The following is a 16,657-nucleotide window of genomic DNA, read 5'->3' on the forward strand; positions in this document are numbered from 1 at the left end:
ACCGGTCCATCACACTGGCTCTCACACCGACTTCAGCAAGGGAGGTCTGGAGACAAATTCAAACTTAGACATGAGAGCCGGTGCAGTGCGGGACTAGGGCTCCGGGAAACACAGGTCCGAATCCCCACTCTGACATAGAAACTTGCTGCATGACTGTGTGCCGGTCACTCTCTCTCAGCCCAGAGTGTAACACGGATAAGATGGAGGAAAGGACAAGGACGTCAGCCACTTTGGGTCCCTGCCAGCCATAAAGGTCAAGAAAGTTCACTGGGAGTCCTTGGACACCAATCTTCCCTTAGTCTGGCAAGACCTAAGCAAGTCGCCCTGTTTTAGAGCCATGGCGGAAAGAAGGCATATTATGTCACTGGCCCCTTACCTATTGTTTATTGAGCTCCATCCCAGTAGAAGGGCTTTAACGTTGGCTAGACGTGAAGCCCGACCTTCAGCTGTCCTTGAGGGCAAGTATAAGAGAATCCCATACTTTGAAAGATTATACCCATGTGCAATAAGAGAGAGAATCTACAGGGCATGTTTTCCTTCCCTGTCCATACCATAAAGAGCCGAGGGCTAAGTTTATTTCCCCACTCCTGGGTGAGCTCCATGTTTGCTCAGAAAATACTTGCTTAGATACACTATTAAATTGCAAAAACCTGTCCTTTTCAAGCCAAGTGGCCAAATTCCTTGCTTATTTGTGCAGATCCCGAAATAAAATAATTGACTCTAATAGCAGTTAGGGCATATTATGATGTCTTGTGCTTAAGTTTCATATTCTTTTAGGTGACTTTAGTTTATTAAATTTAGTTTATTATTATTATTTAGTTTATTATTATTAGTTTCATATTCTTTTAGGTGACTTTAGTTTATTATTAAGATGGCTATTTACTGTTTTTAATCTGCACTTGATATCTGATGGTCTATGACCACAACAGTAAGCTACTACTACTAAATCTGGCTATTATGAGGAAGCAATGGGAACATGTGCGTGCGACTGTAAGTTCTTCAGAGATGGGACAGGATACAAGTGCTATTGACAGACAGAGAGTTGTACCTGCGTTGATAAGATCAGGATCAACTTCATGTTGTAGCGGATAAGGCCCCTGGTGTTAAAACAAACAGGATACACAGTCTTATAGCAACCTCCCCATCGAATATTTTGACAGCAGCTCTCAAGCGCTCATAGAGCTTGCCTTCCCCTCCCCTTCCCCCCTCCCAGTGGTATCTGTCCCAGCTCCCATTCTTACCAAGCCAAGCACTCCATTTTCACTCTGCAGGTGAACCGTTATGTCAGGGCTGATGAAGTTGCTGGCAAGCAGGGGGATTCCAATGCCCAGGTTAGCTGGAGGAGGATTAGTCAAGGCTCAACTCAGCCCAAGAACCTCAAAAACTCTCCTCGTTCACCGCCTTCCGAAGCCAGCAGCCGCTCAGCTAATTCGGCCGCGGAGAAAGGATACCGTACATGCCATCCTCAAATTCCAGAGCTGCTCGCCGGATGATCCTCTCTCTGACGTTGTCTCCAGCTTTCTTTTGCTTGCTTTGGGATTCGTCGGCTTTTCGAAGGGACAGTCGCTAAATGTCGAAAATGGAGGTTTTATAGACAGGCGCCTTTCATGGCTCGGATGTGAGTTGACATTACAAGCAAGGTAGGGCCCCTCAGGCATTTTAGAACAATTAACAAATATTTCAATAATAATAAATATCAAAAGGACTTGTAATTTGGGCAATCAACATATTCCGTACGCATTAGATTGTGTATGGAGTATGTTGAATGCCCAAATGATATTACAAATCTTAAAAATGCTCTTAAAAATAACCTTGTAACCCTTAAAAAACAATCTTGTAAGGTAAGCCATTATTATCCTTAGACAGTAGCTGGGGGGAGGGCCCTGAGGCTGAGATAACAGTGGTTTGTCTAGCATAAGGGTAGGCAATCCATTATAATCAAATAGCTAAAACTGCATCAGATAGGTTTGCAAGTAGATTGGACAGATTCAAGGCGGACAGGTTCATCAATAGCCGCTAACCACGGCGACTAAAATGAACCTCCATCTACAGAGGCAGTAAATCTTTGAGTGCTAAGAGGCAACAATAGGGGGCGTCCAAGGGGTCTCTTATGATGTTATAATGGGCTCAATCCTTTGCCCCAACTGGGTACTCTTGAGTTGCAGAACAGTCACCAAGATTGCAGATGGAAAGAGACCAAGTGTTGTTCTAGGTTGCCACCTGCTGGTTAGGTTTTGTGCAGGCTCTGAATCAGAAACCCATCCCTCGCTGGCTGCAATTCGTTGCCCAGGAAACCTTCCTGAATTCAGTCCTAGAAGTGAAACAATGAATGGCAATAGTACCAGAAAGGTACTAAGAAAGGTACTCAGGTTCATGGTGACAATGAAGGAGGGGTGGGTGGGAATAATCCTAGCCATTTTGATTAAAATTCTGCAGGAGATAGCTCCTCTGCTGAAAAAAAAAACGCCTGCCCGGATTTGCAGGAAGGGGGACATAAGCTGCCTACATTCTGCAGGTCTCAAGGACTCAACTAGAAAAAGTACCGGGTTTGCAAATTGATTTGACCAGCAATGCAAAGTACTTTGATTACAGCCATCACAGAAACAAGGGATTCAAGTCGATGGTACGTGGATGTCAAGTGCTTTTAAAGAATCCACTGGAACGCTTTCTCTAATAAGGGTGGAATATTACAATGCCGTATTTGAATCCAAGAACCTTGGGCTTTTATTCGGCGAGGCAGGCATCCAACAGAGCCTGGAGAAGGAAATTAAGCCTCTCCCCACCCCTCTCCAGACACACAAAAAAGAAAATGCCGAAAACATTCCTGTAAGCTTATTAGAATATATTAAGAGCCACGGGTGGTGCTGTGACTTGCAGCTGGAGCTGAGTGCCTGCTCTTCTTGCTGTATTTCTTTTTTTGCTAAGTAACTTCAGATATCAGACAGAACTGAGGGCTTCTCTACAGTCTCTTTGCCCCTTACTTATGCCAAGCCACATCCAGGACTGTAATTACTGATCTTCTAATGGGATAAAAGCAACGTTGCCTTCCTTTCCCAAGCATGAGGTGTATCGACTTTATACTGGAATCCACGCCCAGCAGTCTGCAGGAAACTGCATTAGATCCGATACAATTTATGTCTGAGACTACAGTCAAAGCCTCCGAGGCAGGTTCTGCCTTTATAAGCTTCTCTCCATGACCGTAACTAAAGGTGGCTGCAGTTTTCCTTTGCCATTCACTAGCTGACAGGACTGATCCCTAGCAGGATTACGAAACTCAGCAGACCAGATTAATCCCTGCAGTAATTGCAGTCTAGACTAAATAAAAACTCTTGGGAAATTAAAAATGAGACTGCAAAACACAGATACGGAGAAGGAGAAGAGGAAGAAAGAAAAAATGTAGGGCGAGGCTATATTAAGGAAATGACTTCCTAAGGACTTAGATCAAGGGTTGTCAAACTCTGGCTCTCCAGATGTCCATGGACTATGATTCCCATGAGCCCCAGTGGGAATTGTAATCATGAGAATTCTAATCCATGGACATCTGGAGAGTCACAGTTTGGCCACCCCTGATCTAGATCAAACCTCCAGATCCAAAAGCAATGGGAGTAACAGCTGAATACAAGGCCTCCAATAAGAACTGTACATTTTTAAAGCAGAATTGGAAATAATTGTCCAATTGGCTGAAGAACTGCCCATTGGCTAAAACCCCACAAGATGAGGTTTATCATAGGGCAGTGGACTTCACTCTTTCTACCGTCCAGAACATCTTCCATATCAAGCCTCTAGAACAGGTTTTCTCAACCAGAGTTTCGTGAAACCCTGGGGTTTCTTGACGGCTCTGAAAGGGTCACCTGAATGGATGGAAGAGAATTCATTTTTTAAATTTGTTAAACATTTTATCAGGTGATGCCCATATGTGGTCAGGTCAAACCCTCCCCGCCAATTGCCAACAATGGGCCTAGAAGGGTTGGGAAGGGGGGGGGGCCCTGGTGGGCGAGTACACAATTTTGCTTCGTATTCTGCACTATTGTGTTACTTCTGGGGTTTCTTGAAGCCTGAAGAATGTTTCAGGGGTTTCTCAACAGTAATAAAGTTGAGAAAGGCTGGTCTAGAAGCTCTGCATGCCTGACCATGGAACGTTGTACTCTGCAGAGAATTTTGGGCCATGTTTTAGGGTGCATATTCAAGTTGATGCAAGATACTAGCCAGGTATTCTTCCCACCATCCCCAAACTAAAAGTGTGCTTTGGAGAACACTTCATACTTCCCTGGCAGGACAGTAGCTAGTCTTCCTCATTAGGTGGGACTACCATATTTCCAGAGGAGAATTCAAAGGGGACAGTCAGGAATGTCTTCCTAGCCAACAAAAACTCATACAGCTGTCACGGAAATGTCAAGTTTCTGGGCATATTATAGGAGCCTATATCTAATCATGTGAGCATGGAAGGTACACCAAGTTCTCCTAAGCTCTGGTGCTTTCTGGTAGTCTCTTCTGACCCCCCCCCCGCCCCCCACAAAAAAAGCTCTTTCCGTGGGCTGTCGGATCCATGTGGTGAAACCATCATGTGATCATGGCACTGTAGAGAAGGGATGAAACTGTTGTCTCCACACTGTCTTGTCAGCAGAGCTGCTCTTCTGGATATCACAGAAGGCGCTATTTCAATCCCTTCCTTCTCCATCCCCGTAGCACCCCACTAAATGAAGTTCTTCCTCTGTTTGGGTTCTGCAACCCAAGGAATGATCCTTCTGGAGTTCTGAAGAGGACCAGGGAGAAGCTAACAGTCTGCACACAAACAGTATCTGCGGTCAAAAATCTATAGCTGGCGCAAAAAGTAAATATCACAGTCCAAAAACCACTTTGCCTATTAACACCAAAGATGGTCCTCTTGAAGCCAGGTGGCCTAGGAGAAGGGAAAGATGGGGGGGAAATGGGGAAGTTTCTTGTAACAGGGACAGAGTATGGAACTCAAATGAGGCCACCAATGTAGCCAAGACTTTCCTTTGGGAAAGAAGGAGCAGATAAGTAACTGAAATCACATCTATGCACCAAGACTGAAAGTCTAGGACAATGGGCAGAAGGCTTGACTAAGGCCAGGGCAACCCACGCTGCCCTGAATATTCTGGATGACCTTGGCCAATCTCCACTTCTCAGCCTGATCTACCTGTCAAGGGTGTTCAAACAATTTTTTGGGGGGAGACGGGGAGACACTACACTGCCTAAAAACAGTGGTATTAAACCCAATCCACTACTGTGGTCCAGGCCAGAGTTTAAAACAAAATCTCACTTGGATATTAACTTCTTTTTCCTACACTGTTGCTGATTGCTGCATAATCCTGAAAAATTATAGGGTAAGGTTGTAAAGTCATAAATGCAAGCCATAACCCTTACCTCAATTCTTTTTTCATATGTTTCCCCTTGGATGAGGCGATGTACGTAGATCTTGGGGACATGAATATCTTCTGCCGCAAATGATCCTACATCAACAATTTCTTCCACCTTGTGGGGGGGGGGGGGACACACAGAATCAGTGTATTGTTTTTGGGAGTTATACAAGATCAGCAAATGGCAATACCTCAGCTGCTTCTACTACTTTTGAGAACGTGAACATACAACAGTGCTGTAAGGTTGGTAAGAGTATCTTAACTCTAAGCCATGTCTAAAGCCAAATCTTTCCCACCTCTCCCCCTCCATTTACCTAGGCAATAACCTCTTTGGGGAAGAAATCCTACATATGCTCACTTATAGGTAAACTAGCTTCAAAGCCTGTTCCTAATAATGGGCCTTGAAAGGGTCCCCTCCCCTGGCCCCTGGCCAGGCAGCTTAAGATGGCTTTGGGCCACAGCTTGCAGCCAGATCAAGTGGGGGTGGGTGGGGGCTGGGCAGCTCATTAGCAGGGCCGACAGAGCTCCTTAGCAGTCCTTAGCAAGCCCTCCACCACGACCCTTTGCCCAGGGCTTCTCCCCTTACCTGTTGCTGGCTCCAGGCATTGAAGCATCGGACAACAAAGAGGCTAGAGTCCAGGGAGGGAGGGAGCTACAGGGGCAGAGCTAATCAGAGCAAAGCTGGCTGCACCCTGATTGGTCCTATTCCAACTTGGACAGCCAGACACGTCCCACCCTCCTTAGGCTGTCTCATAAATATATAGAGGAACAACAATGGATAAGGATGTTGCTGGTTTAGAGGTCTTACTTCTAACTAAGGATACTTTAAAACTGTAGCATTAAAATGTTATGAAATTTGGTCAGACCTTCTAGTGCTAATCAGCTAGTGGACTAGTGGATGTTTTGCAGATTTTTAAATGAGAGCAATTAGAAAACAGTTTTTATTATGCTTCCCTTGGTTTGTGTTAATAAATTTAGCATACCAGATTAGCATTAAAAATAAACACAACGTTCCCTTTTTTTTGATATCCACTGTTTTGTAATTACCTCCTGTCACATCTACTGTCACCTATACATCTTCCTTGACTCAATCAGAAAACAGGTAGCTGGAATGCTCTACTGTCTGAACCCAGGATAAGCAGCATCTGCATTCCTAATATTATTATGCACAAACAAAAATCAATCTTCCAGTCAAACAAGCAAAGAAAGGGGTACTGTTTCTACTTGAGATCTTCTGCTGGCTTAATGAGGATGTGACTCCAACTTTGTCCCCATGGACACAGCCCATCACCAGATAACACCAAAAATGAAGCTGCCTTATATGGAATCAGGTCACTACTCAAATCAGATTATCTACTCAAACTAGCAGCAGCCATCCAAGATTTCAGGAAGAGGTTTTTCACGTCCTTCTAACTGGAGATGCCAGAGATTGAGCCTGGGACCTTCTGCATGCCAAACAAAGGCTCTACCATTGAACCACTGCTCTTGAACATATGCAGTATATTTTCCCTTTGCTGAATTATAGAAATTTTGCTCTATCAGTCCCCTGGTAGTTCTTACGTCAGAGGGGCGAGAGGCAGACAATTTTTCTCAAGACCAGCTAAAACCACAAAATTCACTTGGTTGTGGGAGCCACTGGTTGTAGGATAAAGGTAAAGGTAAAGGTATCCCCTGTGCAAGCACTGGGTCATGTCTGACCCTTGGGGTGATGCCCTCTAGCATTTTCTTGGCAGATTCAATATGGGGTGGTTTGCCAGTGCCTTCCCCAGTCATTACCATTTACCCCCAGCAAGCTGGGTACTCATTTACCGACCTCGGAAGGATGGAAGGCTGAGTAACCTTGAGCCGGCTGCTGGGATTGAACTCCCAGCCTCATGGGTAGAGCTTTCAGACTGCATGTCTACTGCCTTACCATTCTGCGCCACAAGAGGCTCTGGTTGTAGGATAATGAGGCGGAATTGTAAAGCCTTGAGGTACACAACATCATGTTATTCATAATTCCAGAGGAAGATTTACCACCTAATCTCCAATTACCAGAACGAGATCAAAAGCGAACATTTTTATTTGCAGCAAACATTGCTTAAATATTAATTTTATGGGGTTGAAAGACATTTACTACTTTAATATCCTGAAATGATGGTGCTCATTGTGTCTCAATTATTTAAAATCATTATTTCTAGCATCTCTTTGCAATGATTAGGAAATAACTGGAAACGGTTCCACTTTCTGTGATACTATGGAGGTGGGGAAAGAAAAAGCAATTTTTTAGAAAAACTATTGGTTTTTATACCCCACTTCCCACTGCCCAAAGGAATCTCAAAGCTGCTTACAATTGCCTTCGCTTCCTCTCCGGACAATAGATACCCTGTGAGGTAGGTGGGGCTGAGAGAGCCCTACCAGGACTGCTCTGTGAGAACATCTCTAGTGGGACTGTGACTGGCTCAAGGTCACCCAGCTGGTTGCATGTGTAGTAGCAGAGAATCAAACCTGGCTCTCCAGAAGCTGCCATTTTTAACCATTACACTAAGATACAAAATCTAAAAAAATCTAAACAGTCCTCTAAACTCATTTTTCCAATTAACAAATTAAAACGTTTCAAATGTTCCTAAACCAGAAGGTAAAAACTTCCTGAAAAACTGTTTAAAGATCTTTTAGACTACCTTTCTCCACAAGATTGTGGATTTCAAGTAATTTACAAATGCATAAAATATCGTGATAACCTTAAATGAGAATAAATTAAATCTAGTCTTTCTTTTCCTATTACCTTCCCATACTCATGGGAGTCACAGCTGACACGACACACACACAACGACAAAAAGACCTGTACATTTTTCACCCTTATTAGTATTATTAATCTCCAGGTGGTGTCTAGAGATGCCCTGCTATTACAACTGATATCCAGGTGACACAGATCAGATCGCCTGGAGAAATACCCCACTGAAGACCTTCCACTCCCCAAACTACACCTTCCCCAGGCTCCAAGCCCCTCCCTCCCAAATCTACAGGCATTCTCTAACCCAGAGCTGGCAACCCTATAATTTACACTGGTTATTAGCTTCCTACAAAGAAGTGCATTGTTTCAGGCTGTTTAGCGGCCCTGTCTTTTCAGTTTATTTGAGAAGGTTTCTTTCAAAGGGGCCTGAAGTCGGCTAGACCCCACTTACAGAAAGGACAACCGAGTGGGAGTAAAATACCATCTATTCAAGTATTCTGCCTACATGAACTCAGAAGTCAATCCCCACACTATTATAGATCCAACAGCCTATTCTATTTCCCAATGTCTAGCAACATCAACATGGGCATGTCTTTTAAAAAGAATCTAAGAAAACAGTCTTCACTATATATTGCAGAGAACAAAGGGGGGATATTCTTACACTTGGCACACAAAAAAGCACATATTACTGAACGTGGTATAAATTTGACTTGATTAAATTTGTGCTTTTCCTTCTTAATGTTATGAATCAATTCAGATTATTGCAGAAGGTACAAAGACTGCCTGAGGGATTAAAGATGTTGCATTTGTTTATACTTTAAACCAGGGGTAGTCAAACTGCGGCCCTCCAGATGTCCATGGACTACAATTCCCACGAGCCCCTGCCAGCAAACGCTGGCAGGGGCTTGTGGGAATTGTAGTCCATGGACATCTGGAGGGCCGAAGTTTGGCAACCCCTGCTTTAAACCATTTTGGACATGTTATCATTTCTGGAACTGGTTCTAGAAACCGACAAGCACAAAAGATGACAATGCAGAAGTTTTCATTTTTTCTACTTAAATCCTCTCCAAAAATCAGAATCTGCCAGGAAGTTCTCATCAAAAAGCCCTCAAAGCTAAGTAGGATCTATGCAAAAACATGACCATGAACTGTGCCATGAAGAATTGTGAGCCATACACATTTATGACCAAACACCTCCAGGATTATTTCTCTTGTTGCTTTTAATGAGACATGCCCCAGTAGAACAGGGATGAAAAGGGGTATTTCCTATTTAAACACTTATATCCTGTCTTTCCCCTCTCCAGCAAAAGGGGCCCAGGACACCTTACATATATTATACATCAGCATAAGAAGAAGTGCAACTATTCTCAACTATTTTGACTAGGCGCTTCATGGTTCAGGTGCTTCAGTGATCACAAGGCGGCCAGTGCTGCAGTGTGGAGCGGTGTCAGCGGCGTGCCAGCCGACACACCGCTGCCACCCCTCCCCTCCGTGCCGTGGCACTAGCCACCTCAGGCTTCCGTGATCGCCGAAGCACCCAAACCATGCCAAAGTGCCCAACCCTAATTCTGACACAGATCTTAAGATACTGATTTTAAGAGGCACACAAACAAAACATCTAGGGCAGACCCTCAGAAATCAAGATGGCACAAAAGCCTCCCAGCAACCCGGGAAAGACTTTGAAGCCCACCCACACCTGGTTCACGACCCTACGTATCAGTTCACAGATCTGCCTCTTATCAAGACGTCACAGGGAGAAAAGCCTCGGATCGCCTGTAGTGGTTGCTGGTCCTCAAGGCAGCTTCAGGTAGACATAAACCAATCTCAGCCTCCCGACCATCTGTCCCCAAGCTTGGAGTTCACGCAGTGTCTCATTGCTTTTATTAGAGAAGAACTAAGGATGGGTAGTCTGACTCAACATGCTTGTTCTGGCGAGAAAAAGATTAACTCTGCAGGTGGTGTTTTTCAACCATAAACCTTAAAATATGAAGGCAAGAAGTGTCTAGAATAGAGATTCTCAATCAGGGGTCTGCAGGAGTTCTTGATGGAATCCTGTAGCCTGTCCCATTCTGCCTGAATGGACTCAGCCACAAGCTAAGGAACCAGCTACTTTCATTGCTCCCCTTCCTCTCCTCTCACTGAGTTCTTTCGTGGCTTCTGAACCTGGGAGGGGGAGCAGTGTGCACACCTACTCCCAGCTTGAACCTGCCTCCTGCCTCTCATAGAATCATAGAGTTGGAAGGGGCCATACAGGCCATCTAGTCCAACCCCCTGCTCAATGCAGGATCAGCCCAAAGCATCCTAAAACAAAGCAGATTTGACTTCCTTGAGCCTCCCTTGACTTCCTTGAGCCTGCCTGTTAACATTGCTTTAGGATGCTTAGGGCTGATCCTGCGTTGAGCAGGGGGTTGGACTAGATGGCCTGTATGGCCCCTTCCAACTCTATGATTCTATGGGTGATGATGGTACATGGCAGGGAGGCATGGCCAGCTAACATCAATTCCGGGGCTCCTCAAACCCTGAATATTTATTTCAGGGGCTCCTCCATGGCCAAAAGATTGAAAAAGGCTGCTTTAGACACACAAATGTACCAGAGACCTACAATCAAATGGGATTCTTTGGCGTGTAATAACCCTGAATGTTCTAATAACATACCACATTTTGAGGTGTTCACAATTGCCAACACTGGTACGTATAAACCCACACCAACACTACTATGTATAAATAAATTCACATAAAGTGTGAACTGACCTAACTTCACAGTGCAATGAGACTTTAAATGAAGTCCAGAATGTCCAGACCTATCACCCCAATTGCTACAATTTGAGAAATTAATATTCACTAAGGACTTAAGCCAGCAGTTACTGAAATAGCAGCAATTAAAAGCAATCAGCAATATTCACCCTGTGGACACAGATCTTTCTAAGGTACAGCCTGTCTTTAGCTATTCATACACATCAGTTACTTTAAAAGGGTGAAACAGGTTGAGAATTTGGAAATGTCATGGCAGCCCCAGAACATCTTTCCCAAAAATGTTTGGGGCAGGGGCCTGTATTCAGGTCCTGGGATGGCAATGGGGAGTTTAATTCCTTTCTCAACCATTCCTTTCATAATTTCATGAAACCCTGGGGTTTCTTAAAGGCCCTGGAAGCCTTTCCTGATTGGGTGGGAGTTAATAAATGTTTAATATATTTTTAAAAATCTGTTAAACATTTATGGTCATACTGACCTGCCCCCCTCCCAAAATGGCCTATGATGGGCCTGATGCAGGGGAAGGGGAGGGGCCCCAGGTGGACATGTACACAGCTCTGCTTCCCAACCATAATCTGCATGATTGTGCCACTTCTGGGATTTCTTGAAGGCTGAAGAATGTTTCAGGGATTTCTCAACAGTAAAAAAGTTGGAAAAGGCTGGCCTAGATCCTAACCTTTACACATTTTCATCCTCCACAGAAACCCATGTCAGCTGCATTAGCAGACATCTTTAAAGATCAGACATCTTTAAAAATTATTTTTTCCCCTTAGAGGACCAGCTGCAATTTAAACCTACAGCTTAAAATAAAACCTCTACACCTGAACACTTAGAAAGCCAGATGGCTTGTGATCTTAATTCAGATTGTTGGGTTTTTTAAAGCACAAACAGAACAAACAAGGAAAATATCCTTTCCCCCCAACATTTCACAGAAAGTATTTCAGGCTTCAGCAAAAACTTTAACCAGAAGGGGATCTAACTTAAACTATTTGAGAACAGAACCTGAATTGAATGGATGGCTCCCTGTCAGGGTTACAGTGTAAGTACATGAGAACAGGCAGGTTAGTAAAATATTGTCTTCCAGGCATTGAAGCGTAGTTATTAAAATGCTTTTATTGTAAACAAACACACCTCAAAATATCCAGACAACCATTTTGGAGCATTCCTAACAGAAGAACATGCTTCTGTGAAAAAGCTTCACCCCATTTCCAAGTTTGGGACGGTTTTGAAAGAGGTCTTACATTGCAGAGATAAGATCTTGGAGGGGCACATCTGCCAGAGCCAAAAGATCTTAACAGTTAAATTTTGGTTTTAGAAATGTTTTTCTAACACTCATGCGGACAGGGGGAAAGTGGACGGGAGTAAGGGGCTGCATTCAGCTGTATCCGAACCAAAAATAATCCCCTAAAAGACCTTACCAATATTTTCCAAGTATTCTTAAAGCCAAATACAGATCAGAGAATCTGAAGCTGATGCTGAATAAAGCCATTTTTTTTTTAGAGGGGGAGTTATGCAAGGAATATTCAGCAATACCAACTAGCTGGTTGTGGAGTGGTTTAAAGGGCTACAGGTTAACTTTCAGTTCTGATCTAGGGCTTTTGGTTTAGATTCTACTTTTTTTCTCTCTTCTATCTAAAGTCCTTTTTCCTGCATTTCCCCCTTTCCCCAGCAAAGTCTGCCACAAGCCTGCTGGCCTGAGAACAGTGGTCAACAAATACAACAACAACAACATATACTTAGAATAATAGACCTAGTCCTGTTGGATTTTGGCACTGCTAAAGTGGAACTGGTTCTGCTGAGCAGATTGCACTGGTTCTGTTGCTGGCCTTGCACAAATGCCCCACCTAGCCCCCACTATCTACTGCAAAGATTCTCTGGGACATTCTGCTGGACGCCCCCACTGGAAACATTGGAGGATGGGGGTACCATAGAATTGGACACCCTGGCCAAACACAGAATCATTGAATAATAGAGTTGGAAGGCAACTCATGAGTCATCTAGTCCAACCCCCTGACCTATGCAGGACACTCACAACCCTATCGCTCATCCACTGTCACCTGCGACCCCCTTAATCTTTTTGAAACTTCTTTTTTGAGGAGAGGTTTCAGCAGCTTCACTGGCCATTTGGTGTCTCTACCTCAAACCTCCCCCTCCCCAACCACAGAATATAGATTAGCCATTGATTTTAATGGTCCTCATAGGAAAAGGTAAAATGGACCCCCCAAATTTTGAGATTCCCCAATATTACCAAATCCAAATACTATACTAGTATTGGGATTCACGAATATTGGGAACTATTAAGGTCCAATATATCCAAATCCAATTTCAGGTCCAATATATCCAAATCAGGGGGAGGGGAATCCTTTCCTCCTATACACCCCTAAACATGAACACTCCTAAGAACTGAATCCTGAAAGAACTTATTATGAAAACTTTTTTTTTTCTTCTTAATGAAGAAAAGCGACTGGGATGAAAGAACTAAGGCAGGATTTGCTATTTATGTGTTTAGAAGCAACATCATTTCTCAGCGTCTCGCCAACAATAAAACAATGCCACAATTTCGAATGACTAATTCATTTCTGTCCCTCAGTGGGATGAAGTCTATTGTACTTGTGATAGAGGAATGATAACAGAACAGGAGTGCTGTTACTAAGCAACTGGAGATACAATGTAGGGCTTTTTAATTATGTTTATTTAATTAGTGGTGTGAAATAGGATTTTTTTTTTCTTTTTTGGCATAAAATCCCCCCCTCTATTTCTTTCTCTCCTTTCCAAACTTAACAGTCATCTTAATGCGAAGCTCCTGGGTAATTCTGTTTCCAACCTCAAACTGAGACTTGAAGTTGGGCATAAACAAAGGTTTAGAATCCCAGGATTGGTGGGGAAAGAGACAAAACTCCCATTCAACCATGCACCTGCATTCAGACGTCATGGGGGATTGGTGCTTTGTTCAAGGCTTCCCAAATTCGTTTCCTAAGAATGTTTCCTAGAGCCTCTTGTGGCGCAGAGTGGTAAGGCAGCAGACTTGCTGTCTGAAGCTCTGCCCCTGAGGCTGGGAGTAAGGCCGCCGGCTCAAGGTTGATTCAGCCTTCCATCCTTCCGTGGTCGGTAAAATGAGTACCCAGCTTGACTGGGGAAGGGAATGGCAAACCACCCCGTATTGAGTCTGCCATGAAAATGCTAGAGGGCGTCACCCCAAGGGTCAGACATGACCCGGTGCTTGCACAGGAGATACCTTTACCTTTAAGACCAGCAAACTAGCACAACAATTCACACCCAATCTCAGCTAGTCATGATGTCTGAAAGGAGCCTGGGATTTGAAAGGAAGGTCTGTTGTTGGTTTGTTAGCCACCATTCACAGCAATTGTGCTGGATTTCACAAGCCAAACTTTGTGGGATAGCACCACCCTCTTGCAGCTGCCTGGTCACAGTCAGAAACAGAAGCAAAATTTCCTCCTCCCTGCAGACAAACTGGAGCTTAGACACACGACCCTGGATCTGTTACTTAAGCCTAAGCCCAACAGGCTAACTTCAGTTATTGGTTACATAAAACAACAATTTATTGTGACATCTAAATGCAGCCTGAGAGGTATCTACACACAAATAAGTCCTGGAAGAGTCTAGCCTAGAAGGCTTTGTATGTCTAGGAGCTTTCCCCTTCTTTAACAAAAGAGCGTTGCCATGTAAGTCTTTCCGCTGCAGTCTGAAGAGCTTTATCACTTCGATCAGTGGGAAAAGGCCATGGCTCAATGGCAGAGCATCTGCCTGGCATGCAGAAGGTCCCAGTTTCAATCCCTGTCATCTCCAATTAAAGGATCAAGTAGTAGAGGGTGTGAAAGAGGAAAAAAAAATGAGACTCTGGAGAGCTGATGAGTAGACAATACTAGCCATGGTGGGCCAGTGGTCTGATTCTGCACAGAGTGGCTTCATGTGTTCACGTATGTTCCATTTGAGCTTTGCTGAAGGTAGCCACATTCCATCCCTGCCTATACCCCTCAAAGAGCCTTATGCTCTACCACTTCCAACTGTCTGGCAATCCCTGGCTCCAAGGAAGCTCACTTGGCCTCAACCAGGGCCAGAGCTTTCTCCAACCTGGCCCCCACCTGGTGGAATGAGCTCCCAGAGGAGAACAGGGCCCTGACGGATATAGAACAGTTCCACAGGACCTGCAAAAGGGAGCTCCTCTGCCAGGTTTTTGGTTGAGGCCGTCTAGCTCCATCTTCTTCCACTGGGCCCCTGAGCCTCCCTCCTATGAAACTGAAGCTAATACATGTACTGACCACTCACGGGCCCACCAACAAGTTCCAGTTATGAATTCATTGTCTTCCATTACTGTTCCATTGTTCCAATTTTCCATGTTTAATTATTTGCGACTTCTCTGTACTGTTACTGTTCCCATTCCATCTACACTGCCCTGAGCATTCGGGGAGGATGGTATATAAATGTGATAAATACGAATTCTGCCCCATAAACTGCCCCATAAACCCCACATCAGTCTTCAATTATGAGCAGGCATTACACATCTGAGCTCTTTGCAAACATCTGCAGGAGACTCCACAAGGTATAGGAGCCCATACATTGAGACATACATCTTTACCTAATTTCAATTAGACTGATTTAACCCAAAGCACCCATAGTAGACAGGAGAGCTCATTTTTCCCCAGTGGCTAAGGTAAGTAAGGGGAGGCACACACAGAGAGCTGCCCAACAGCATCATAGTTACAACTTGAGCATTTAACAATGCATTAACCTTTTGGGATAAAAATGTATCAGATGACTGGAAAGATTTGTCAGCTTAGCTTCGATATACAATGCATTGAGAATTCTGGGGGAGAAACAAAGAACTCTGTTCTTGCTTACCTCCACTATAGTTGTTCTGGCAGCCTTGCACATAGGCTGGTTAAAATTCCTTGCAGTTTTCCTGGGTGGGAAACAGAAGTGGTGGGGAACCATAAGGAGGCTCAAAATAGTAAATACTTGGTTTGCATTCAGGCTGCACTCCTTTTTTATCAGGGGTGGAAAAAAAGCATTCCAGCAGCCTAACAGAGTCAGGGGAAAGAGCTGTTTGTTTTTAGAAAGGTTTAAAACAAAGTTTCTTCAAACATTTCCTGAAGTGGGACCTGCTTTTGAAATTACTGTGGCTTTCTGGACTCACAAAGTAACTCCGCACAGCTTTCCCCCTTCCTAACATAAAATGCCAGGCTTTTATGTCAGGTAATGACAAGGAACAAGTTTGTGTTCAATATTTATAAAGCATTACGGAGCAACTTTCTTTGTCATTTCATGCAAGCCCAAATTTGCTAGCGAGCCTCCTCTCCCTGGCTCCCCTGTTTTCTGGTCTTGCAACCTGACCGCTGAAGAACCTGAACTCAGCTCCCAGTCTTTCCAGAATCTCTTTAACCGCAGGCCCATTCCACAAAGTCAATTCTATTAGGAGCTGACATTTTTATACATTGCCCCCTCCTCAAGACGAGATGCAGAACTGGGCAAACCATGTCGCTTTTATATTTCTGTAAAGTTATATTTTTTGTATTTTCTACTTTAGAGTCTATATTTAAAAGTAATTTAATGTTAAGATTTTATATTTAAATGTTATGAAAATGTTAAATTTTGCATTCTTTTCATCTGTTGTAACCTGCTCTGAGTCCTCAGGGAAGGGCGAGATGAAAATATTAATTAATTAAATTGGCAGTGCCAGCCACAAAATACTTGTTCTTTAGCAAAGTTTAAGACTTCCCTTGCCTGAATTATTACCTCTGAAATGTATTTATAATTTTTTTTAAAAAAAAATCTGTTTTAATATCTTCCCGTG

At 43.8% G+C, this 16,657-nt stretch overlaps 1 protein-coding gene across 1 annotated transcript in view; it reads right to left on the reverse strand.

Moving 5' to 3' along the window:
* Window positions 1-16,657, reverse strand: part of OXCT1 (3-oxoacid CoA-transferase 1) — a 71,454-nt gene that overhangs the window by 25,012 nt on the left and 29,785 nt on the right. Inside the window, exons 7-11 of the mRNA XM_077347049.1 lie at window positions 15,706-15,766; window positions 5,389-5,496; window positions 1,452-1,566; window positions 1,242-1,336; window positions 1,049-1,097 (exon numbers count right to left, since the gene is read on the reverse strand). Coding sequence (XP_077203164.1) covers window positions 1,049-1,097; window positions 1,242-1,336; window positions 1,452-1,566; window positions 5,389-5,496; window positions 15,706-15,766 — 428 coding nt within the window. The remainder of the gene's footprint in view (window positions 1-1,048; window positions 1,098-1,241; window positions 1,337-1,451; window positions 1,567-5,388; window positions 5,497-15,705; window positions 15,767-16,657) is intronic.

Source organism: Paroedura picta, chromosome 7 (genome assembly GCF_049243985.1).
Source record: "Paroedura picta isolate Pp20150507F chromosome 7, Ppicta_v3.0, whole genome shotgun sequence".
In the NCBI taxonomy this organism is placed as follows: domain Eukaryota; kingdom Metazoa; phylum Chordata; class Lepidosauria; order Squamata; family Gekkonidae; genus Paroedura; species Paroedura picta.